The sequence below is a fragment of the Mustela nivalis genome (genome assembly GCF_964662115.1).
Source record: "Mustela nivalis genome assembly, chromosome: 6".
In the NCBI taxonomy this organism is placed as follows: domain Eukaryota; kingdom Metazoa; phylum Chordata; class Mammalia; order Carnivora; family Mustelidae; genus Mustela; species Mustela nivalis.
In genome coordinates, this window is record NC_139025.1 from 30,434,175 (window position 1) to 30,461,102 (window position 26,928).

Below are 26,928 nucleotides of genomic sequence, written 5' to 3' on the forward strand. Positions count from 1 at the left end.
GGGATTAGTGCCCTGATAAGAATGGACAGCAGAGAGGTCGCTCCCTCTGTCATACGAGCACACGCTGAAAAGGTGGCCATCTGCAGGCCAGGGAGGGATCCCTCACAAGCACCCCACCTTGCCAGCATCTTGATCCTGGATTTCTTGCCTCAAGAACTAGGAGAAAATAAATTTCTGTGGTTTAAGGCCCTCAATGTGGTATTTTGTCACAACCGCCTGAACTAAGACAATTACTCATATATAACACCACCCATTATTCCAGAAGGATCTCAGAGTTACTGAATCCTTACAAGGACCACTGCCTTGTGTTACAAGTTCAGTGGGTTAAGGAGAGGACCACAAAAGGGGGACAGGGAAACGTTTAGATAATGGAATATTTCATCATCTTGAGTGTGGTGATGGCTACATGGGGGTATCCATGTTTATGGCAAAGTTTATGAAATAATGTGCCTTTAATAGTGCAGTTTATTGGGGTGCCTGGGTGGCTCAGTGGATTAAAGCCTCTACCTTCTGCTCAGGTCATGATCTCAGGGTCCTGGGATCGAGCCCCGCATCAGGCTCTCTGCTCAGCAGAGAGCCTGCTTCCCTTCCTCTCTCTCTGCCTGCCTCACTGCCTACTTGTGATCTCTGTCTGTCAAATAAATAAATAATATTGTACATCAGTGATACATTGATAATTTTAAGGCTGTTTGAACGTTGGGAGAGGTGCCCAAGTCCCCAGGCTAACAAGAGCACAGTTGGAACTGAAACATGAGTCAGGGGTCCTTCCGTAATACCTGTGAATTATGTATTCTGCACAGTTCATCAGGATGAGGGAAGGGGAAGGAAGGAGCCCCTTTCTCCGGTGACGTTGACTGACGCATTGTAAGCACACCCTCTCCTGAGCCCCACAGGCTGGTGACCAAAGTTCCAGCTGAGAGAATTCCCCTTCAAAGTCCAGGTAAACCTCTTAAGGCTCTGAATAGAGATTTGAGTGTTTTCCAAGTGAAAAGCCTTCCCAAGGAACAGCTTGAGAAGCTTTTCTATACAGGGAGGGCTAATCCTATGCCCACACACCTCCTGCTGCCTTAGAGCTGTGGGGGAGGGGGGTCAGGGGGGAACAGGATTCTACAGGGAAGGTCCAGCAAGGCACAAATCCCCCCAACAGAGCTTGGAGGCTCTGCAACCCAGAAGCCAGGAAAGGCCATGGCAGGGGGCCTCTGACTCAAGTGCAGGCGGGACAGGACGGCACCACTGGGGATTAGGGCTGGTGCCCTTGACTTCCGGCCACATGTTGACCACACGGGGATGAGGGAGCTCCGGTCCCTCTGTCTTGCAGCTCTCAGCTATCTGCAGAGCAACCCTTCTCCCTGGGGCCTCTGCCCCCTGGGATCCATACAGCCCAGGTGCCCTTCTGAATTGAGTGGTTGCAGGCCAAGTCCTGCTCCAACCTGCCCGCCAGGAAGGTTGGAGCCTTGGCTCTCTCAGCTCTGTGACCCCCTGGCTGTGTGACTCTGGCCATGTTGCTTAACACCTCTGAGCTTTGATTTCCTCCTCTGCAGAGCCAGGCAACAGCCCTACCTATCTACTCCCGCTATCACTCGGGTTCAGTGAGGTTAACAGTTGGGGCAGTGCTTCCAAGAGCACAAAACACCCTTCCTTGCAAGAGGCGTGAGGATGACCAAAGCTCAGTGGAGAATGTAGCCCCTGCTGTACCCAGGACCCGGCTAAGGCAGTCTCCTCATGGCTAGGTGCCCATTTCTGGGCCTTAGCGTGCTGCTGGACTTGGCACTGCCCTGTGGCTCACTTGCTCCCCATCACAGTTCTGATCCCAAGAGGCCTGAAGGACACCCGAGCCTTTGGGCCCCGCTGTGCATGACTATTTCCCGCGAGGTGCTGGAGGCGCCCTGCCAGTCTCTGGGTAGAAGCCTGGGCTGGCACTTCCAACCCCCTGCCTACGCCCCGAGAAGCCTGCCTCTGCCCTACGTCACTTCTCCCAGCAAGCAGCAAGGGAGCCAGGGGCCTGCTGCCTGCTCCATGGGGACGGAAGGGCCCCTCAACCCCCAGGCCTGGCCTCCGCTCTCCGAAGAAAATTACCTCTCCTGGCAAGAGGAACGCAGTCGAGACTTCTTGGAACAATTAGCAGAACCAGCTTTGGAGGAAAGACTTACAAAGAATCCAGGATCAGACCCTTTCACTGATGCCTTCCTGTTTACCCAATGATTTAGATCCGATTAAGCTAATGGAAACATAATATCCTCCAACCAGCTGGCTCGCAGCCCGCCCGCCAGACCTCAAATGGTGTGACAAGGAAATGGGCCTTGCAGAACCTGGTGGCCGGCTCCAAACAAAGACCTCATTTTGAGTCTCGGGCACGCTACCTCCACCCAGGACGGAGCCGCTGCCAGGGCTGGAGGCCTGGGTGGGGGCTGGGGGGCGGGCCCGGGGCTAGGCAGGCCTTGCATGAATTTCTTGAGCCTTGAGCCCCCATGCACTTCCCAAGCAGAAGAAACCCTCGGATGGAGACTGCAGAAGAGATATAGCTTGCTTTACTCACGTATCAGTATTTGAAGTGATCACGTAAAACTCAGAAAATGCCTTTGTTTTGGGGCGCCGGAGGGCTGGGCCTCAGTCAGTTAGTTGAGCATCCAACTCTTGGTTTCAGCTCAGAACATGATCTCAGGGTGGTGAGACCGAGCCCCACGTCAGGCTCTGAGTCAGGCTCTACGCTGGGTGTGGAGCCTGCTTGGGATTCTCTCTCTCTCCTCTCCATCTGCCCCTCTTCCCTCTGCTCACTCCCTCTCTCAAAAAAAGGGGGGGTGTCTTTATTTCACTCTGCTTTTGTGGGGAATGCTGACCACCCCCCTTGAGCATCAGACACTGAACTCAGGCTACAGGAAATGCGTGAAAATTTCTGATTAGCCCAGAAAGCTGGCAAGGCTACTTATGGAAAGTAGACACACAGAGAGAAGCAAATCCATGAAACCATAAGCCCTAGCTGATGGATGACTGTGCCTCTCCTCTCAGCAATACTCAGAGCACTTTCTGAGATGTTTCCCATAACCTTCGGTTTGGACTTCAGGTTTCGGTAAGCAGCGGGGATGGGCACGTGGTGACAGGGAGCAGGACATTATAACCACGTCAACCATCAGACTCCAGAGAAGACAGCATCTAGTGCTTCTCAACAGGTTCAAGGGATCGTTGGCATCGCATACCTTGGCAAGACCTTCCATCCTCGTTGAGGGTAAAACCAGGGTTGCAGGTGCAAGAGTAGGATCCAGGAACATTTGCGCAAAGTTGCTGGCAGTAGCCATAGCGACATTCATCAATGTCTGGAAAGAGAAACGCCAGCAAGGTGAGATACTTCTTCCCAATCACCAGGGCCACACCTGGCATCTAGACTGCCCATCACTTTCGGAGCAGGACCAGTAAAGGAAGGGAAACTAAAGAGAAGACAGTACGGACTGAGCATCAGGCATGGGGATACCCCCCAGAGTCTAAGTTTCAATCCAGCTACAACCCTTCCTGACGCATGTCAGTTCCATGAACACCTGCACCTGCCTGGAAAGTTCTAGAAGAAATGTCTGCTTCAGCTGGGACATGGGGCAGACAGCCTCCAAGATTTTATCCAACTTCAATACTCCATGCTCAGATTTATCCAACATCAAAAATCCACTCTAAGATTCTGTAAAAATGTCACACAGCCCTGGGAAGGGACAAGTTGGCTTAAAGTGTAAGAGGAATCCACAGCCTCGCTCCAACAGGCTCCTCGCCAGCTCCATTAACAATGATCTGTCTAGCGCTCAGGAACAAGGGCAAGTGTAGGTCAGGACAAGCAGGGCAACACGGCAGTCTGGAGACCTATGATCCAGTAACACAAGGATGCCAGAGATCGCCTTGGATCTCCTGCTTGCACCAGGGCAGACATAAAACTCTGGATAAAATGCCTCCCCCAAGCCATGGCTGGCCTTTCCTGAGCAAGCAGCTCTGTGGCTGAATGAAGCCTTTCAGCAGAGCTGGGCAGTATGCCCTCGCTGCTAACATGTACCCGTCAATGGGGAGCCTGATGTCATTGGGAAAGCACTTCCCAATACCCCCAAGTTAATGGGCTGATGGGCAAGAGAATTCGCTCCTCTGGGACAGGGTGCCTTGAATGAAGCCTAGAGATGGAGACCCCAGACTTACCCTATATGACTGCCTGTTATGACCAGTTGATCTCACTGCACCTATAACTGGTCCTTATCTTATCCCCAACCTCCGCCAGATGTTCCCTCCCCAGTACTCCAGTTCCTTGGACCCAGCACCCAGCCTGGGCTCTGGAGACTGGTTCTGAGTCTGTCTCTGTGCCTGGTTTCTACCACCCACTGCCAGAAAGGACCCCACCTCCACCTTAGCTGGTCTTCAGCCCCCTCAGAGGCTGTGCCCTGCCCCCTGTGAGTCTGTCTTCTCTCTGAGCAGCAGCTCCTTCTAACCTGGCCCATCCCACTGCCCACTGAGTGTTCTGCAGTTCCCACTGGGAAAGCACAGTGGCTTGTGCGGTTGCTGATCCTGACCTTTCCCAGGGTGCCACTGGGCCCATCACCGAGGTCAGGGAGGCAGCGCTGGGGGGGGGGGGGGAGGGCCTCCTCCACCTAAGGGAGACCTTGGGGGAAAGGCAGCCCCCCCACCCCTCATTTTTCTGCAAAAGCAATGCCTCCCAAGGTGTACCAAAGGGGTGGGAGATGGTGATGGGATTTGAAAGGGAAAGAAGAGTTTGGTCAGGAGAAGGCATGAATTCAGCCACAATTAGGAAAGGTCTCCACTTTGAGTGTGAAGTGGGAACAGGCTGAGTGTGTGGCACCAGGTTAGGCCTCCAGGAGGATCCCTCCCAAAGCGTCAAGCCCTGTGGTAGAGACCAGCCCTCCCAAGGAGCGAAATGTCCCCATTGCTGGCCCCACTTAGATTGGGAAGTGTTGCCCAGCCCCAAAGTCTCTACAATGGAGCCTGTGTCCCTCTCACCTGATCCTCTCTAGCGCCCCCTGGTGGTGGGAAAAAAACTGGACTGACCAAAGGATCCAGATTTTAGACCCTACTCACTCTTTGTTCAAAATGTTCCCCTCTTTGAGTCTCAGTTTCCAACTCTATAAAAGTTGGATGACATAATATCTAACATCCCTTCCAGCTCTGAGAGCCGACATATTAAGTTGCCGTACAAATAACTCACTCACACTGATCTGCTTATGTTCAAATCAGTGGCATCAAATTTTCCACAATAGCTGAGGTTCGTTAAAATGCACAGCGACCGTCGTATTCACAAATGTCCCCATGTGCAGCCAGTTCCCTGGAGCACGCCTGGAAAGGAGAACCAAGCCAAGTCTAGTCTGGCTTATCAGGCCCTAAAGATGCTTCAGACAAGGCTCTAGAGCAGACTGGCATTCAAGTCTTAATCAAGGGAGTCTTAGAAAAAAGAACTTTTTTTCCTTTTTCTTTCTTTTTTTTTTTTTGTTTCCATGATGTTGTTTGGATTTGTTTCTCCGCTCTTCCAGCACTGATTGTTGGGCACGAGAACAGGGTCTTAGAGAACTTGAACTGGTACGGCTTTTCCAAGAAAACACAGCATAGAAATCACACCCTAGAAATAGAATTCAAGTGACAGCTAGAGATTGCTATGAATTCATTTACTTGCCGAAACCAAAACCAGAGGGGAAGAAAGGCAAATAACCCTCCAGTAAAAATAAACAGAGAGATCATATAGCGAATGCCAACTGCAAGGGTGAAATTCTCAATTGGTGATGACTGACTCCTTTGGAATAAAAAGACCACAGCTAAGTAATGGGAGGAGGCGTTAGAATCTACAGACCCACAGTTGAGACTTTGGGACATTTCTGTGACTAAGAAAGTGGTCCCTTTTCTTAACATGATTTCTCACCAAGACGGAATAATCCTCACACCTCTATCACTTTCCGCCTTGGATATAAACTTCCTGGAGGCAGGAAGTAGGTCTAGGTGAAATCAAATACAAGCCCTTAAAACTTATATTTAAACACTCTAACCAGGAGATTGATGGTGATGGTCTCGATTGATTTAAAGGAACAGTGCAGGCTCCATTGCCTTCTATATCTCTCCCCCGACAAAGAAAAGCCCAATGCCCTGAAGCCACCACATTATGCCCCCATTTCACAATACCCCTAGCAACCATGAACTTCCAAGAGTCTCTGTGAGCCCAGCAAGCTGTTACCTAAGCACTGGCCTTCCAGAAGCCAGTAGCCATCGGTGCAGGAGCAGGTATACCCTCCTTCCGTGTTGATGCAAATCTGGGTCGGGTTGCACTGGTGAGAATCCGTTCCACACTCGTCCACATCTGTAACACAGACATAGTCCAGAGACTGTCACCTGTATTAATCCAGAGTCCTGGAGCCACCAAGGGTGTCAGCTTCTTGCTTGTCCTGGGAAGGAGGTGATAATGTCTCCAGGCTACATCCAAGGAGACGGACGTATCTCCCTGATGGATACCCCTAGGAGACACTGACCTTTTTGGAGACCTGGTCTGCTCCCCCAGAAATCCACAAAAGAAAATCCACAAAAGAAGAGAACACACATCCTGGGGGAGTCTACTGACAGCCCATCCCACCACTTTCTGAAAGCAGGTCACCTTGATAATAACCAGGACTTGATTTAGAAACACGTTTTGTCTTTGGCGTATTCATGCACGTGTTAAACGGGGGTCTATTGTGTACCTGTCGAAGAAACACCTCTGAGAACATAACAGAAGAAAAATAAACATCTCCTGCCAAAGGGAGCTAGGAGTGAAGTCGCTTGATTGTAGCCATCCATGAGAACCCTTCAGTCTGGGGTGCCTGCACCTCTCCGAAGCTCCACGGAGCCCTGCAGCCTTCCCCCCGCTCCACTCTAGAGCTCCTGGGACTGATCTCTTCCTCCCCTCTGCTCAACACTGGGGCTCTCTGCAAGGCTGCCTGCGTATGGCTGGCTGGCTGGCTGGCAGTGTGCAGATTCCTGTGTCCAAGTCGACCCCTTCCCCCTAATCAAGAGCTTCAGAGCATAGAGACCAAGCCATACGTGTGGCCACATTCGCCAAATCTGGTATGCACCCTCGGCACTCAGAACTGTTTCAAGGGAGGCAAATTCTTCTGCCCTTTCTCCCCACACTACAACCTCCTGACACCACACCCTCACTTCTACCTGGAGGAGGGGACTTTCCCTAAACATTCATCTATTAATTTGCCGCATGGAATCCATCAAACATCCGTATCCCAGTGCCTCCCCTCATCAACCTCCCCTTCCCCTCTGTACCTTAGCAGAGCACCTGCCTTTCGCTCCTCTCACTCCTGGGGGCTGCCTGCCTTCTCCAAAGGACCACAAGCAATTAGAAATAACACTGAAAGCCACTCCCCCAGCACGTGGAGCATGCATACGCGGTGCACACAGGTCATGTGTATAAGCCGCACGCATACGTACCTGCAAATGTAGTCTGCACGTCCTGTGTTTATGTGGTCTGCATGAATTGTGTGCACAGGTCGTGTGTATACAGGACACGGCACAGATGTCACCATATTTATTCTCACAAACCCTGTGAGGGGGACTCATAACCTCCATCTTACAGATGGGAGAATTCTGCTGATAGCGTGAATAGCACCAAGCCAAGAGCTGAGCCCAGACCTCCCTGCCCACCTGACTCCACGCCCCACTGTGCAGGAATGTCACATCACCAAGGCAGGTTCAGGTGATACCACCATGGTCACCACCCCCCTGAACGCATCAATACCAACGATGCCCACTCACCCACAGCCCACCCCACAGGATCAGATGTCTGCGCATCTCGGGAAACCAGCCTTCAGGCCTCTAACATGCAGCTTCCAAGAACCTGGCTCCCAGGTGGTGCAGCCTTCGATCTACCCTGACACCTGACGATGTGCAGACTTCGTGGCAGAAAGCCAGCCTGTTCTTGGCTGCAAGAGCTCCTGCCCCTGCCCTTGGCCTCCCTTCCACCCTCAGTGCTGCCCACCCAGCAAAGCCTCCCAGGGGAACCAGAGAATAATGCTTGGCCGCCAGCCGCTCATGCTCCAATCCCTGTCGAAGACTAGGATAATAAATACTGCCACTATCGGCCAGGGCATGGTTACATTTTTCCGGCCGGGAGTGATGGATGGCAACTATACCCTGGGAACAACAGCGCCTTTGGAATGTGCACGCTTTTTCCTGCCTCGAGAGGAATCAAGGGTGAGAGAGACCCCAGGGGAGAAGTGCCATTAGACTTGGTGATAGCAAGTTCCCAAGGCTCTCGTGTTTGTATAACTTTTGACATACACAATGGGCTGGCGGACTCCTGCGGGGAGAAACCAACCCGAGCCAGTGGACCAGACGGAGCTCCCCAAGGGCGTGCGGAGCAGGAGAGGGCACAGGCGTGCGTGCACACACACACGGACACGTGCAAAACAGTCAAGCCTAGAAACTACATCTGGAAAGTGCAGTTTTTTAAAGGACTCCACCACCTTTACTGAATTAAAGAATTAACTTGATCCAACGGCATTTCTGTCAACAAATGGATTGTCATGATATACATATTTTTTTGAGAACCCTGTGAGTCCCTGGAGTTTTGCCAAGGGTGTGTCTCACCTTTATATCCTGAAAACATACCTGGTGGGACTCTGTGTCCATAGCAAACGTTCAACAGTTTTTTATTGAATGAATGAAGGAACCCACGACCATCAGACATGAATGCCTTCAAGGCCCCCAGACAGATTTCCCGAGCCCACGTGCTGGCAAGACCGTTTTGGTGTGTGGACTTTAAAAGCAACCCATGACCAACCCCCCTGAAAACCACCATGAGCTTACAAACCTGGTGGAGCAGAAGCTAGAATGTTCTTCTCATCCTGGGGTTCCACCAGGGCTGGAAGACTCATCACACCTCCCAGCTCCCAGCTGAACTGCTTACATTAACTACATTTGACTTAAATAACAGAAAGAAAAATACATCGAACCACTCCAAGGACATTCTTTGGCAAAGGGTCCTTTTCTGCATCAGTGGAAAAGTACAAGTTACAGCAACCTGAGTAAGTGTCATTATGCTCGTGTGTAAACCACCTCTGCTATTTCCTTTCCCACGTGATACTTAGGAAGAGTCTCCCAAGAAAGAATGTTCAGTTCATTCAGTCCTTTATTTATGGCTTCATTCATCCTTTAGGTTCTACTGTGACTGTGTGTGTGTGTGTGTGTGTGTGTGTGTGTGTGTATCCTCCCAAACTCCCAGGCCACTTGGAAGAGCTGGCCTCCAGCAGAGCCCTCCAGCCATGTCACTCCCAGACTGAGGATCTCCTGAGAGTCCTCTATCCCCTCCCTGTCTCGCTCCTGGGAGCTGTTGCCTTGGTCAGGTGCCCTGGCCAGCTGCCCTGGCACCCAGACGATTCCACTAGTGCATCCATGGCTCGTCTCTCGCCAGGTGGGGCAACATTTGTCCTCTCTCCACGTGGCCAGTACCCCTGGCAACTGGAGGAGAGAGCTCACTCCCATCTCCAGAACCTGCTGGCAGATGGAAGCCCAGGCCTGCACCTGTCCAGGAAGAAGCTGTCCTCTGCGCTGAGTGGCACAGCCCTGCTGACCTGTGTGGCTTGGTCTGAGCCGTCACCTTTTCTGTTAGACGTCCCCAAAGCGGCCCTTGATGGAAATGTTCTCAATCTGAAACAACTGCTCGCTCCAGGAAGTCATCAAGATCAGTCCTGTCCGTGCCATCCTCTCAGGAGGCCACTGGCCAGACTGGGCTCCCAGGTCGCAGGACAGCAGCCCACGTATTAGGGATACTCACTTAGGATTTCATACCAATGGCTCTGTGTCACGTGCCCAGCTAGACGCAAGCTTCACGTGGGTAGGTGCTCTCAGTATGAATGAAGGATGTCCATCAAGGCCACCTGGGATCTCTCAGGGGCAGCAGATAGAGGAGGTGGGCTCACGACATGAGAAGGCAACTTCCCAACAACCCAACAAACACAACAACAACACAACAAGCAGACCCTTTCAGGCTGACTCGAGAGACACATTGGGGAGGGACCACAATCTTTGTGCTGGCTTGCAGGTTCTCCTATAAAGATTTCTATCGGCGGGTGCCTGGGTGGCTCAGTCGGTTAAGTGGCTGCCTTCCACTCAGGTCATGATCCCGGGGTCCTGGGATCAAGTCCTGCACCGGGCTCCCTGCTCAGCGGGAAGCCTGCTTCTCCCTCTCCTTCTGCTTGCTGTTCTGCCTACTTGTGCTATCTCTCTGTCAAATAAATAAATAAATAAAATCTTTAAAAAGATCTCTATTGAAAAACATAACAGACCAAAGGTACTGCCACAAATAAGCATAAATCAGTTTGAATATAAATAATATGCATATGTATGCCAGCTCTTTATCATATCTGAATTTACATATCATACCCAAAGATGGATTTACACATCCACATTTATTCCTGAAAGTTAAAGGGGAACTACTTAAATGGTTTTCATAGCACATGTTCCAGCTGAAATTAAAGGCTCTTTAAAAGCTGTAAAACAAAGCAAAACAAAAACCAATGATCCATCCATGCCCATGGGAAGAACATTGCCTAAGCCCTTCTGCCTGCACCAAAGCCTAAGAGGAAAAAAGACCAAAGGGTCAAGACCTCCCCAGAAAGGGTTAGTGGGTAAAAAAAATAAATAAATAAATAAATAACTTACTTTGGGGGCAGGAAGAGCTGGGTGTGAATCCAGGCTCCTGTACTTGATAACTAAGTATTACTGACAAGTTCATTAATGCTCCTGGACCCTCCCCAGGTGTTCAGCTAAAGAGAGCTACTAAATAGAGTTCCTAAGTTAACGTGTACACAGGTCCACACCATAGGTGTCCCGGAAATTTTAGTTCCCTACCCCAAGTGAGGTGCTATTTCTAACAGCTGTGAAAAGTAGGGGACCCACGGCCTCTGCCCCCGCTGGCTTTGTTCTGGGATTCACCAAAGACACTCAGAAGACACCACCGGGACTCAGGGGGCTGTAAGCACGGTTAGCTCTTCCAGAGCCAGAGCTGGGAACTTCTCCCCTGGGAGTGGTAGACACGTGGCAAGAGAGGGCAACAAGTCTCAGTTTTTGCCTCTTAACTTTGGTGTTCATGGGTCCATCTATGATTCCATAATTGCAGACATCTGGTGACCTAGGAGTGTGTGTGTCTGACCGAATTCCAGAGCCAAATACGATCAACCTTGACCCCACCTATGACTCCTCCCTCTTTCTGTGTCTTCTGCTCTCCAGCCCTGTGAGCAAACAAGGGGTCATCCTCGTGCACCCGTGTGCACAAGCTCAGAGGAATGTCTCTGTTCTTGTGCGAGAATGGCCATCAGCCAAAGGGAAACATTCTCACTGGGTGACACTGGGAGAAAACGTCCAAAAGTATTTGGAAGGCGACACCTTTCCAAAGGCCTTTTTTGGAAATGGCAAAATCATTTCCTTGGTAGTAAATTTTTACCCAGTGAAACAACATGTTTTCCCAGCCCATTTTTGTTCCTTCCTTGCTCAAGCTAATGGGGCTTGATAAGAAAGAAGAAAGTAACAATGGCACATTCCTATGCCTCCAGCTGAAGCCAGTTTCAGGCCTGCTGCTGGGCTGAGTCCGTGCCATTTTTCAGTGAGACAAGCCCAGCCAAGGCTGGAAGTTACACAGGACCTACTTCCCAAACACCTGCTTAATTAAAGACCTCAGCGTTTGAGAACTCGCTTGTTGAAATCCCAGGACATCTGCACTCCATGTGTCTGGTGGGTCCTGGGCAATAGAAGCCAGATCTTTCTGTGTTTATAACACTTTACTCAATGCTTGATATTAAGCTTAGAATACAAAGCTTGTTCATACTGCGTCTCTAATTAGGCAACAAACATGTGGTCCATTTTTCCAAATAACAACAACAACAAAAGTCCTTTCCTCTTGGATGAAACCAGCTGGAATGCAGGTTTCCAGCTCTCTGTGGGTTCTATTTTTCTATCCGTAAAGTGAGAGTTTGGAGGAGAGTTCTGGAAGGCCCCTTCTAGCTATGACCTTCTACAGAAACAAACTATGCAACTAATGGAGATCACATTGTTTGGTCTTGGGTAATTATTTTCATCAGAGTGCTTGGTAAACATCAGCTGACTTCAGCTGCTTTCAAAATGGGCAGAGAATTGGCCAAGCCCATTCAACTTCTGCCAATGTATGAACGGTCACTGCAGTTGTTGGGGTTGGGGGCAAGGAAGGGATGGCGCGTATCTTCCTTTTTGAGTGTCAGGTATCAAACTGTTCCAATAGCAAGGAGCCAAAGCTGCTCATGGCCAGTCTAGATGTGGTTTTTTTTTTTTGTTTTGTTTTTTTTTTTGAAGGGCACAAAGCATTAGTTATTACCATGACTGTAAACCAAGCAAATGTGGAGCTCAAACTAGATTTCCATTTACTGAGATTCGTACCATTTGTCCATCAACAGAGAAGGGTTTTTGAACCTATACAAGCCAGTGGTTCCCAAACCTAGCAACCCAAGAGAATTGCTTGACTCAATCAGAATGTCTGAGGTTGAGGCTTGCAAAGCTTGTTTAAAGTTAGCTGCATGATTCCAGTGCAAAACCGTATCTGGGACTCGCTGTGCCAGACCAATACTTCTCACACTTGAATGTGCATATGCATCAGTGGGGAACTCGCTGAGGTTCAGGGTCCAGTTTGGTAGATTCTGCACTTCTGACAAGCTCCTGTGACCCAGAGGCCACATTCTGTGTGGCAAGGGGCTAGATTATCGTGGTATTTGGTTCTATATCCATGCAAGCTGCTCAGAGTTTCAGAGGCTGTTCAAGGGAGTCCAGGAAAGAACTGAAATTCAAATATCAAGCCAAAGATTCCTAACTGGATATTCCTCTATGATCCAACCCACGGGTTATTATATACTATTAGGATTTTTAGAGTCTTCTTAAACAAGTTTGCAGCTTAGTCTGCACCAGACAGAAGGCTCTCCTGGGTATATAGCAACAGCCTTGGGTGAAAGCATTGTGTGCCTTCAGAAGCCCTCCCCAACTTTAGTTTATTTCTATGAGTAAACTCAGTTCCCAGGCATTAACAAAGCTCTTAGAAATACTGCTCCAAAGGGATGACAAAAAGTACAAAAGATTCCAATCAGAAGAAAGGACAGTGTCTTTCCTCTGATGCAGATGACCCCTTTCCCCAAGCATGGCCTAGTAATCCTACAGCCCTTGAATCTTACAATCTTCCCTGCATCTGCCCCACAGTCTCCTCTCCCTTGTCCCCTCTGAGCTTATTCCTGTCCCACATTCTGACTTCCTTGTCACCCTCAGTGCCACAGTTCTGTGATCTCCTTGTCCCTGATCGTCTTCCAAGGCCATGGTTAAGGGCATCACTGTTTTCTAGTAGCCCGGGCTAGAACCCCCTCTTTATTGTATTCCCCAGAGACTCCAAGACTTCACCACCTTTTCTCCAAATGATTGAAATAACCTTGTTACAAGCCTGCCAGCCGCCAGTCTCTCCCCCTGACAGCAAGCTAAACACAACTTCCAGAACCATCCAAAACATAAAAATGATCGTGTGGCTCTCCTCTTCCAAATATTACAGCCCCCTCCTTAGAAATGTCATAGCTTTCTTTTGGCACCTCAGCAACCTAGCACAATAAGCCTACCTTCCTACTCAAACATGTGCTAAGCACATCTAGCTTTATAGCCCTTCATACTGGAATGACGTCATGGGCTGCCGATGGCCCATCTCCCTCCCCCAAACTGAGAGTTTCTTGCAAGCCAGAAATGAATCTTATTCACGTCTGTATCTTAAGCTCCTAACACAGTGCCTGGCATGATGGAGAGAGTATGGAAATAACTTATATTTGAATGAAGCTCCTTCATTCTTGGAATTTTCTGAAAGCAAAAGGGTACGTGTGTCAAGCCACAGGGCATGGGATGAAACTAGTTCAATCATCCATTCCTTTTGAGGCCTGTATCTCATTCCCATGAATTTAAGGCTATCTGGAGGAAAGCTCCAACTCCAGTAGAGTCTCAAGCCTCCGCCTGTCATGCCCATCCCAGCCTTTGCCCAGGGTTGATTCAAGAGTGTTTTCAACCTCCAAAGGCTTTGATGCAAGATGTGCTTGGCCTGATGGAATAAGGTATATTTCCTCTCTTCTCCTAGATTGCTGAATGTCCAGTCAAGGACAAAGTGTATTTTCAACAGTCACTAGAAGGAGGAACATCAGAGGAGGGAAAAGCTACACCTTCGTTCTGGCCTGAAAATGGGCTCCAATGGGACCTCTGAGGGTACAACCAGGAAATCCAATCCACGTTTCGGGCTCAGGACAAAACCCTCAGCCTGGTGCTGCCTGAGAAAATGCTCAGGTGTGCAAACTCACCCCAGGTAATCAGCCTTTCGTCAGCAACACACACTCCCTGCCAGGTCCCTCCCAGAACCTGATAACAAAATCTGCATGTGTTTTGTTCCCCACACCTGAGCTCAAAAACCCTGCCACCACTTCTGACTCCATCACTAACTAACCAGGGTGCCACTGTGCGTGTCACTGACCTTCTGCATTTGCTTTCTTATCTGTGAAACTGGGCCACTACACCTGTGCACCTAGTGCTTGCTGGCCAGTGGGGAAGACTGCCGTGGAAGAGAAACAAATGTGTGAAGGGCGTTGCAGAGAGCTATGAGAACAAAGGACTGGGAATGTCCCAAATCTGGGAGGGCAGGGCAGGTCTTGACACTGAACAATGATGTAGAGGAATTATTCCTTCACATACACCTAGTCTGGAACCCTAGAACAAGGGAGGAAAGTGACAGATGGCTTTTTCAACATAACAAGCTATAAGCGATTCACCAGCAATTGATTAACAATCTAGATATTTCATCCTGAGAGCAACCTACTATGTCTCCTCTCCTACCCCCAACCTGTTCCCATCTCTAGCAGACAACCCCAGCACACCAGAGGACAATTGTCAAGGCTACAACCCAAGAAGAAGTGAAACCTCAAGACAGGAGGAAGAGGAGAGAAGAATGGAGAGACCAAAGGGGTTGGGAACAGGACACTAGGGGTGTTGTCTCTTGGCGGAAGGAGGACAACATGTCCTGAGAGCCTAGAAGTGAAGGCCCCATCCCAAACAGCCCAGGGCTGAAATTGTCACACCTGCTCTCCACCGCCCTTTGGCCTTGGTAAGAGTTGGATTCTATCACTTGAGCCTAAAACAAATATTTAAACGAATTCAACACTTTTCCAAATTGCGTGTTTACCTAGCCCATAGAATAGAGGCTTTCCTCTTATATCCACCCTTCTGCAGTCCCTAGCAAATCCCCGGATTTCTCTAGTGTGGAAGGCAGGGAGAGGAAGGAGCTACACGTGGGGCCAACCAACAGACTGACCTGCCAGACCACTCTGGCACCCCCACCAATAAAGAGCAAAGTGCACAAGTCACAGTGGCAATAAAAAGCTAAACAGGATTCATGCATGCCACATCTATTCACCATGAACCCACATGCTGTAGGTACTAGGGATTCAAGGATAAATGACACCTGGGTCATGTCTGTTTATAGTGTGGTAGGAACCAGATAAGGGACCAGATAATTCCAATTAAGTACGGTAAGTGTCATGCTGGAAGAAAGAATGGGGTCACTTCCAGGAGGAACAGGCTCCCTGGGGTTGAAGATACTTGGGTGAATCTAGACAGATGATGTGGCAGAGACTGCCACAATTGGATACTGTCCTCCAATATCCATTCTTCCAACTAAAGACTGTATTTTTTTCAGCTTCCCTTATCGGGAAGTGGGACTATGTAACTAAAGTCCAGCCAACAAAACATAAATAAAAATATTGTATCCCAACATCTGAGTCATACTTTAAATAATGAGTGTGTGGTGCCCTTGTCACTTCTCTCCTCCCTCTGGCTGGAATGTAGGTATAATGGTAAGAGCCAGAGCAGCCATCTTGGATCCAGAAGTAAGACAGAGCCACATGCTGAGTTTGGCCAAGCCACTCTACCAGCCCTGAACTACCTGCCTCTGGACTGTAATATAAGGGAAGATTTAAATTCTCTCTTATCTAAACTAGTGTGTGGAAGGTCTTTTTGCTATAGCAGCTTATCTTGTACCCTAATACAAATGAAGAGGAGTTAGCCAGAAGAAGGTGGGCTCCCTGTGGCCTTGCCCTCCTAAACTTGAAGCGTGGATCCACGCTGGCCCAGAGTTCCTCTGAAAGCCTTCCTAGATAAACCCAAAGGAACTATTAAAGGGGAAACAAACAAAGTCCAAAGTTAGTAGAAGGAAAGAAATAATGAAGATCAGAGCAGAAAAAAATGGAGGCTTAAAAAAAATAGAAAATATCAATGAACTAAAGCTTGATTCTTGGAAAAGATAAACGAAAGTGACAAACCTTTAGCTAGATTCACTAAGAAAAGAGAGAGGACTCAAATAAATAAAATCAGAAAATAAAGAGGGGGAAGTTATAACTGATACCAAAGAAATACAAAAGGTCATAAGAGACTACTATGAAAAATTATACATCAACAAGTTGGACAACCTAGAAGAAATGGATAAATTCCTAGAAATATTAAATCTTCCAAGACTGAATCATGAAGAAATAGAAAACCTGGATAGACTGAAATTAACAAGGAGATTGAGTCAGTAATCTAAAACCTCCTGACAAACAAAAGTCCAAGACCAGATGACTTCACTGGTAAATTCTACCAAACATTCAAAGAAGATTTAATACTAACCCTTCTCTAACTCTTCCAAAAATCTGAAGAGGAGGGAACACTTCCAAACTCATTTTATGAGGCCAGCATTAACCTGATACCAAACCCATACAAGAACATGGCACAAAAAGATTACAAGCCAATATCCCTGATGAACATACATGCAAAAATCCCCCCAAATATTAACAAATTGAATTCAACAATACATTAGAAGATCATAGCCCATGATCACATGGGATTTATTCCAGGGGTGCAAAGGTGTTCCAACATTTGCAGATTAATCAATCAACATTATTAATGTGATATACCACATTAACAAAATGAAAAACAAAAGTCATATGGCCATAAAATTCAACATTCATTATGATAAAAACTATCAACAAAGCAGGTATAGAAGGAATGTAACATAATAAACATAGTAAGTAAAAGCCATATATGATATGATAAACCCACATAAAACACATCACATCCAATGGTAAAAATCTGAATGTTTTTCCTCTGAGATCAGGAATAAGACAAAGATGCGCTCTCACCACTTTTATTCAACAGAGTATTGGAAGTCCTAGCCAAAGCAATTAGGCAAGAAAAAGAAATAAAATGCACCCAAGTGGTAAAAGAAAAAGTAAAATTGTCACTACTTGGAGACATGATTTTATACACAGAAAACCTCAAAGACTTCACCAAAAAATGGTTAGAACTAATAAACAGGGATGCCTGAGTGGCTCAGTCAGTTGGGCATCCAACTCTTGATTTCACCTCAGGTCATGGTCTGGGGAGTATGGGATCAAGCCCCACACCCAGCATGGAGTCCGCTTGAGATTCTCTCTCTTCCTCTCCCGCTGCCTCTCCCCTACCTTATGTTCTCCATAAATACATACAAACATATCTACAAACATACATAAAATCTTTCTTAAAAAAAGAATAAACAAATTCAGTAAAGTTGCAGAATGCATTATCAATATACAAAAATCTGTTGTATTTTTATACACTAACAACAAACTAGCTGAACAAGAAATTAAGAAAACAATCCCACTTTCAATTTCAAAAAGAATAAAATAATGGGTAATAAATTTAACCAAGGAGGTAAAAGACCTGTGCCCTGAAAACTACAAGACACTAATGAAAGAGACTGAAGAAGTTACAAATAAATGGAAAGATATTCCATTTCACTGATTGTAAGAATTAATATAGTTCAAATTTCCATATCACCCAAAGCAATCAAAGTTTCATTGTAATCCCTATCAAAACCCTGACTGCACTTTTCACAGAAATAGAACAAACAATCCTAAAATTTATGTGGAAATCCAAAGGATCCTGAATAACCAAAGCAATTTTGAGAAAGAAGAACAAAGCTGGAGGCATCACATCCCTGTTTAAAACTATATTACAAAGTTAGAGAAATCAAAATGATGTGGTATTGGTATAAAAATAAACATACAGGTCAGCAGAACAGAACAGATACTTCAGAAATAAATCCATGCATATATGATCAATTAATTTATGACAAAGGAAGCAAAATATAGAATGGGGAAAGGACAGTCTCTTCAATAAATAGTACTGGAAAAACTAGACAGCCACATGCAAAAAAAAAAAAAGAAAGAAAGAAAGAAAGAAGGAAAGAAAGAAACTGGACCACGATGTTATGCCATACACAAAAATTAACTCAAAATGAGTTAAAAATTGAAAACTTGAATATAAGATGAGAAACTACAAAACGTCTGCAAGAAAATATAGATGGTAAGCTTCTTAACATTGCTCTGGGTATTATTTTTTTGGGATCTGATTCTAAAGACAATGACAACAAGAGCAAGCATAAACAAGTTATATCAAACAAAAAAGTTACTGCACACAACAAGGGAAACCATCAACAAAAGTTTTTAAAAATTAACAAAAAACCCAGTCTACTAGATAGGAGCAGATATTTGCAAATCATATCTCTAACAAGGAGTTAATATCTAAAATACACAAAGAGCTCATACAACTCAATAACAAAAATGAATAAGCAAATAATCTGGTTTTTAAACTGGGCAGAGGATCTGAAAGACATTTTTCCAAAGAAGATGTACAGATAGCCTAGGCACATGAAAAGATGCTCTGCATCACTCATTATTAGGGAAATGCAAATCAAAACCACAATAAGATATCATCTCACACCTGTCAGAAGGGTTATTATTAAAAAGACAAGAAATAACAAGTGTTGGTGAGGATGTGGAGAAAAAGGAACCCTGATACCCTGCTTGGGGGGAATATAAATTTGGTGCAGTGACTGTGGAAAACAGTATGGAGGTTCCTCAAAAAAAAATTAAAAATAGAACTGACATATGATCCATGTCTCCTTCTGGGTATTTGGCCAAAGAAAATGGAAACACTAATTTGAAAGGATGTTTGCAACACCCTGTCCATGGTATCATTATTTACAATAGCCGAGATAGGGAAACAGCCCAGTATCCATCAACAAGTGAATGGATAAAGAAGTTACAGTAGGGTTCTGTTCAGTGCCTGACTCCTGCTTTCAGCTTGGGTCATGATCTCAGTGTCCTGGGATTGAACCCTGTCTCGCGCTCCCCATTCAGCAGGGAGTCTGCTGGGGATTCTTTCTGTCTGCCCTTCCTCCTGCTCACACACATGCTGTCTCTCTCTCTCTCTCTCTCTCTCTCTCTCTCAAATGAGTAAATACGTCTCTTAAGAAAAAAATAAAAGAAATGTTATGGTATATGTGCACACAAAATGGAATACTATTCCATTCATGAGGAAAGACGCAATCTTGCCATTTGTGACAATATGGTTGGACTCTGAGGATATTACGCTAAGTGAATAAAGTCCGACAGAGAAAGGCAAATATGAGGGATGCCTGGGTGGCTCAGTCATTAAGCGTCTGCCTTTGGCTCAGGTCATGATCTCAGGATCCTGGGATCAAACCCCTCATCGGGCTCTCTGCTCTGCAGGGAGCCTGCTTCCTCCTCTCTCTCTGCCTGCCTTTCTGCCTACTTGTGATCTCTGTCTGTCAAATAAGTAAATAAAATTTTTAAAATAATAATAAGAAGAAGAAGTCAGGGATGTAGGCAACGTGACTCTAGTCAATAAGACTGCATTGTACACTATGTAACTTTACATGGTGACAGCGGGTAACTAGATTAATTGTGATCATTTCACAGTGTCCCCAGATATTGAATCATTATGTTGTATACCTGAAACAAAAGTCAGAGAGGAACAGCATGTACAAAGGCACAGAGGCATGCAAGGTATAGCACGTTCAGAGAGCCATGAGCCATTACCATGAGCGGACAGGCACGGGTGAGCACAGTGAGTGCAGTGGGGAAGGGGAGAGGAGTCCATTTGTAAAAGGGTCACATGCCAGCCTAAGGATACTGGAGGAGGAAGAAATGGGAGCAGAAAGAACTGGAAACGGGGAAAGAAAGGAAAAAATAAATGAAAAGACAATGAGGAAGAAAAATAAAAACACAGTCATTCTCTCCCACGTGTGGGTGCTTGTATTGGTTCTCAGTGGACTCGCCCCAAAGCCCCAGCCCTTTGCAAGTGTGTAGAACCCAGCATTAAGTTTTATGTTTTGATGAGCTCTCTGAGTTTGCTTCAATCAGAACCATTTGACTTCCGTATATTTTTTAAAAACCACAATAGGCTGAGCCCGAAAAAATGTGGTCCTTGATTCTAAATGATTGAGTCAAGAGTCTATTTGTAAGAGTCTGCCTAGCTGGGTTCATAATTAATGCTTTTTTTTTTTTTTAATAAGAGTTAGTAGCAGTCGAGAAGGAAATTCTCATAAAGAACAATAAGAACAATGGCCCCAGGTAACTCCCAGGTTCCGCCACAAATCTCTGAGCCCCTCTGCCCCAGACTTGCTTAAAGTTGCGGCTTGCAATCACTTCCACCTCTGCACCTCCCACTCTCTCTCTACCTCACTCCCATGAGACTTTCAGCTGCTTACTCCTATGAGAGCCTCTCTCCAAGGTCACCACTGACTTCCACAATGTCAAATCCAACGGTTTAGTCTTTATCCTTCCTACTTCTCAGTATTCTTTGGCACAGTCAACCTGCCCCTTCTTCTTTAAGATTTTCTTCTTTAGAATTCCATGATCCCACCTTCTCCTGGTTTGGGAACTTTCCTAAGGTTATCCTGGTGGTCAGTACAGATGGGGCAGGACACAATGCAAGCCTTCCTTTAGAGCCTGATCTGGTGCCCACTGTCACACCTTAGCTGACCCGCAGCCTTGCACAGACAAAACAAGTCAATAAGTATTTGCTGAACTAAACAATGCTGCCAATGGCAGAATATTACAGCTAGAAGGAATTTAGAAATCATCCAGTCCTATGTTGCTCTACCTTGACTATACATTTGTATCACCTGGGAAGCTCTAAAATATATTCTAGATAAATTACAACCGCTGGAAAGGTTCAAGACAGATTTTTTTAAAAAGATTTATTTATTTGACAGAGAACACAAGTAGGCAGAGAAGCAGGCAGAGAGAGAGGGGGGAGCAGGCTCCCCATTGTACAGAGAGCCCGAAGCGGGGCTCAATCCCAGGACTCTGAGATCATGACCTGAGCCGAAGGCAGAGGCTTAACCCACTGAGCCACCCAGGCACCCCTCAAGACAGATTTTAATGTCAGCGAGATTAACTACTGATCTAGCCCAATGGTATGCATTAGAATCAGCTTTGAGGCTTGCAATTAATACAGCTCTTGATTCAAGAGGTCTAGGGAGAGTCCTAGGAATCAGTATTTGTAAGAGGCATCCCAGCCAATGAGGGAGCAGATGTGCGTCTCTGCAGAAATACTGGGCTAGTCCAACCACAAAACCAAGCAACTCGAGAGCAGGGTCTACAACGTCTTTATCTTTGTAGCCCTGTACTCTAAGCCTAGTGCCTGGCACAGAATATTCATTCAAAAACTAATTGCTCACCTCACACGCATTAGGATGGCTGCTCTAAAAAGGAAGGAAGGAAAAAAGAAAGGAGGGAAGGAGGAAAAGAAAGTATTAGTGAGAATGAAGAAATCTGCCCCCACCCACCCTGTGCACTATTAGTGGGAAGGTAAAATGGTGCAGACACTGTGGAAAGCAGTCTGGTAGCTCCTCAAAAAAAATTAAATATAGAATTACCCTATGATCCAATAATTACATGGTTGGAGATATATACACACACACACACACACACACAAGAATTGAGGGGCGCCTAGATGGCCCAGTCAGTTAAGCCCCTGACCCTCGATTTCAACTCACGTCCTGATCTCAGGGTCATGGGTTCAAGCCTTGTGTTGGGCTCCATGCTGGTCACAGTGCCTACTTAAAAAAAATAATAAAATAAAAAGAACTGAAGTCTTGAAAAGAAGTCTGTACACCCATGTTCACAGCAGCATTATTCACAGTAGCCAAGAGGTGAAAACAACCCAAATGTTCATTGTTGAACGGATAAACAAAATGTGGCATATACATACAATGGACTATCATTCGGCATTAACAAGGAAACAAACTGACACATGCTAGAACATGGATGAACCTTGAGAACATTACATGAAGTGAAAAGAACTAGTTACAAAAAGACAAATTTTGTGTGATTTCACTGATATGAGATATCTAGAGTAGTCAAATTCACAGAAACAGAAAGTAGAATGGTGGTTGCCAGGGGCTGAGATGAGAGAGGAATGGGCAGTCAATGTTTAATGGGTACAGAGTCTCCGTCTTGCAAGATTTAAAAGTTCTGGGGATCTGTTTCACAGGACTGTGAATATACTTAACACTTGAACTGTGCTGAACGTGAACTTAAAACTGTTTCAGATGGTAAATTTCATGTTCTATGATTTTGCCACAATAGAAACGTTCATACCTATAAATCAAAGTCTATTTCCTCATTTAATTTCATCCCAAATTGTATGAGCTTTTTTTACCTAAAGACACAATCGACCTGCAATCTGAAATCAAGTCCCAGTGAAGAAGCGGATCGAACGTTCCTGAAGAGCTGAACCCGCAGCCCCAACAGCCCACATCTGCTCTGTAGCCCTCTTCTCCACAGTGAACTGGACTCGAGTCTCCCTACATGGGAGCAGACAATCCTGAGAAAGGGGCTGGAGTGGAAGAAAGATGGAAGTGTAGAAGACATAAGGAGGGAGGCAGGGAAGCAGAAACAAAGCTGTCTAGACTCTGACATGGTGTGTCTCATAGCTCAGTAACTCAGTTCAAAGGAAGGCAGAGTTTGGTGGGAAGACAGGCTTTTGGAGTTAGAACCCTTTTAAATCCTGCTGTCCTATTTTTATTATTGCTGCTATTATTAGTAGTAGTAGTATTAGTATTTTGGTGTGTTAAACAACTGTTTTTCTGTTTGTTTTTTTCCTCTAAAAGCCTTGGTTTTCTGGCTTTCCCCATGGAATATTAACTTCTGGGGTTTGGGGAGGATGCCTGTACAACTAAAGCCTTTACATCAGTGCCTGGCATGGAAATGGCCCTCCGTCAAGGTTAATTGTTACAGCTTCATGTGAAGAAATAGGAGGAGGAAGAAAGGGAAGAGAGGGAAAGAGGTTACCTCCTAAAGAAAGGGAAAAGAAGGATCGAAAGCCAGGTTCTAGTCCGGAACGTTCCACCAGCTCAACGGTAGCCTTCAAGCAAGTCTTCCTCAGCCTGTTTACTCCTCCAAAAACCAGAGTCTGAGGTCTCTTCTATTTGGAAAGGCTGATGAATCTGAATCCTTTAAGACTCCAAATGACATTCCTATCCTCATCACTGTCTACACCTCTCACCTATGCAGAGCTAAGGAGGCCCTCTGGAGGACGCAAGAGGAAAAGATACAAACATGGCTAGGAGATGCCCACACTTGGCTCTGCATAAAAATGAGGACAGGACTTTGCAGACCAGACTATTGCAAAGTAGGGAGAAAACTCCAGGTAAAAGGGTGACCTAGATGAGGAAGGGCTTCTGACCTAATGTCCTTTTTACTTTTAAAAGTAAAGGGAGCACAACTGAGTTACCAGCTTTCTGATCAGCCCGCATCAAGTGTCTATTACAATATATCAACATTATTACAAAGGATGGTCACTGTAACAGCACATGAACATTGCTGAAATATGTGAATTGTTGTTGCAATATATAAATCTTGTGATGATGTATGAACACTGCCATCTTTCCTGAGATTTACTCTGAAATAGCAATGTTTGGATATTTCCCTCTAGCTCCCTTTCAAGACCTGTTTAATAAGCATCTTTGAAAGGCTTCTCAAAAGCTTAGGAAGACAAAGAAATTAAGGATTCGCTGTTTTCTCCATCATATGCCCGAGTGGTGTTGATTCAAAAGGGAAAAAAGGTACTCATCAAAAGAAGGAAAGTTCATTCCTTCCTTTATTTAACCAATATTTGTTGACCAGTGCAGAATGGATATGCATTTTTCATTCTTTGTCTTCAAATACCCTTTTTTCAGTGAAATGTTTTTATCTACCTATATTCTCTTAAACGAGTCCAAGGTACTACCCACCTGTTATTTTAAGGGATAAAAATGAAGTGGAGATGGTTAGCATATAGATAAGTACACATCAGGAACTCAAACAGCCTCACTACTAACTACATTTACGTCTGTTTTGCCCTTTCTTATTTAGTTACAGGGATTCAATGAGATAAGGATTTCCGCTGGAGGTGATGTCACTGTACATGCATTTTTAGAGACTTACCATCAAAGAGGAAATACTTTCCTCCAGGTCACCGGAGAAACAAATGGGAAAGCAATTACCTAGGTTGTTTTTTTTTTTTTTTTTAAGATTTTAATTCTTTTTTGGGGGGGGGGTGGGTAGTGAGCGAGCACAGGCAGACAGAGTGGCAGGCAGAGGCAGAGGGAGAAGCAGGCTCCCTACTGAGCAAGGAGCCTGATGTGGGACTTGATCCAGGAAGCTGGGATCATGACCTGAGCCGAAGGCAGCTGCTTAACTAACTGAGCCACCCAGGCGTCCCAGCAATTACCTAGTTTACATTTAAGACTCGCTCTGATGGGCTCATGCTACTGATTTTACAAGCATCCTTTCATCCACCCACTCAGGGTCCTCTTCCCAGGCCAAAGGAGGAAGGGAGTGAGTAAGATGGAAGACAATTTTGGAGGGCCATTAAATTTTTGGTGCTTATTTGCAAGGCTACTTTGAAATATGGAATGGACAAATGGAGCAGAAAGGGATAATCCCCTGAATGGTCACTAGACATTCATTCATTGGTCATTCATCAGATCAGCAAACATTTACCCAGCAATTTCTACATTTTTGGCATTATGCTCGATCCTATGGATACCAAAGTGAATAAATCGCATTCCAAATAATTTTGCAGAATCAGTATCACACAAAGCATATTCCCTCTTGACAATACAACTAAGTGTAATTCAATAACAAAAAAAATAAGTAAACCAACTCCCGTAAATGCGTAAAATTGAAAACTCATCACTAAACAAATTATGGACCACAAGAAGTAATCACAATAGACCAGAAAATTCTTAGAACTTAATGGCAATGAAAATGTTACATATCCAAACTTGTAGGACACAGAGAGAAATAAATAGTCTTAAATGCTAATATTAGGAAAGAAGAAAGGTTTAAAATTAGTGGGCTAAGCATCCAGCTTAAGAAGTTTGGAAAGGAACAAAGAAATCCAAAAAATTAGAAAGAAGAAGATAACAAACAAAAGGGCAGAAATTAATGATGAAATAAAAAGCAAAAAGTGATAAAAGAAATAGGAGAGATCAACAGAACCAAAAGTTGATTTTCTGAAAATAGCTAATCAAATGAATATGACTTGAACATTTTTTTAAATAGAACACAATATTTGGAATGAAAATAGAAACAGAACTACCAGATTCACCAGAGATTCAAAGGATAATACAAAAAATGCTCCAAAAGATGCAAATTAATCTGAAAACTTTGAAGGACAAATTCTTAGAAAAACATAATTTTGCAAAACTGACTTAAGAAGGAATAAAAAGTTCTAATAGCCCCATAACTGTTGAAGAAATAATACTAATAGCTAAAAATCTTCCCACAAAAAAAACACAACCAAGCCAAAAAAACAAAACTAAGAGACCTTGATGATCTTTAGGCAAATTCCAACAAACTTCCTATGCATAGATCATTCCAGCCTTCTAGAGAACAGAAAGAGAAGAATATCTCACTCTACCAAGCTAATAATAATAATAATATATATATGTATATATATAATATGTAATATAATACAATATAATATAATATAAATAACTCAGCATCTGACTCCTGATTTCAGCTCAGGTCATGATCTTGGGATTGTGGGATTGAGTGCCATGGTGGGCTCTGAGCTCTGCTAGGAGTCTCCTAGAGATTCTCTCTCTCCCCCTCCCCCCTCTCCCTCTGCTCCTCCCCCACTTGCTCTCTCTGAATAAGTAAATAAATAAATAAGTAAAATCTTTTTTTTAAAAAAAAGAATGTGATAGGCCATTTTAACATATAGACACTGAGGAAAATTTCCTAAGCAAAATATTAGCCAAACAAGCCCAGCAGTATGTTTTAAGCAAATTATACTATAACATGATTAAATTGGTTATTCTAGTCATAAATGAAAGGTGGCTTAATAAAATCAGTGTAATTCCCAACATATGCAGGTTTTAAAGCACATAATTATCTTAACAGTTGTAGGGGAAAAAATCATAAAATTTAACACCTACTAATGATTTTTTTTAAAGAAAACAGAAAACTCAACAAAGCTCATTCTTTTTTTCTTTTTTTTTTTTTTTGACAGAGATCACAAGTAGGCAGAGCAGCAGGCGGGGGGGGGTGGGGGGGTGGAAGCAGGCTCCCTGCTGAGCAGAGAGCCTGAGGTGGGGCTCGCCGAAGGCAGAAGCTTAACTCACTGAGCCACCCAGGCGCCCCAACAAAGCTCATTCTTTTTGTTTTGTTTTTTTTTAAAGCAAATTTTGTTATTTTTTTTTAAGATTTTTATTTATTTATTTGACAGAGATCACAAGTAGGCAGAGAAGCACGCAGAGAGAGAGAGGAGGAAGCAGGCTCGCTGCCAAGCAGAGTGCCCGATATGGGGCTCGATCCCAGGACCCTGAGATCATGACCTGAGCCGAAGGCAGAGGCTTAACCCACTGAGCCACCCAGGCGCCCAACAAAGCTCATTCTTAATGAAGGGTCATTACTCACAATTCTTACACCATCAGGAAAAAGACAAGAATGCCCACTGCCACACCTATATTTAGCATTATTCTAAAGATACCAGCAGTGCAGTAACACATGAAAAATATAT

The 26,928-nt window shown here is 45.3% G+C and overlaps 1 protein-coding gene across 2 annotated transcripts in view; it reads right to left on the bottom strand.

Annotated features, from left to right (window-relative positions):
* Nucleotides 1-26,928, bottom strand: part of FBLN5 (fibulin 5) — a 65,061-nt gene that overhangs the window by 8,227 nt on the left and 29,906 nt on the right. For both annotated transcript variants that reach the window (XM_082733974.1, XM_082733973.1), the window contains 2 exons: nt 6,197-6,319; nt 3,195-3,311 (listed from right to left, as the gene is read on the bottom strand). In XM_082733974.1, the coding sequence (XP_082590100.1) occupies nt 3,195-3,311; nt 6,197-6,319 (240 nt within the window). The remainder of the gene's footprint in view (nt 1-3,194; nt 3,312-6,196; nt 6,320-26,928) is intronic.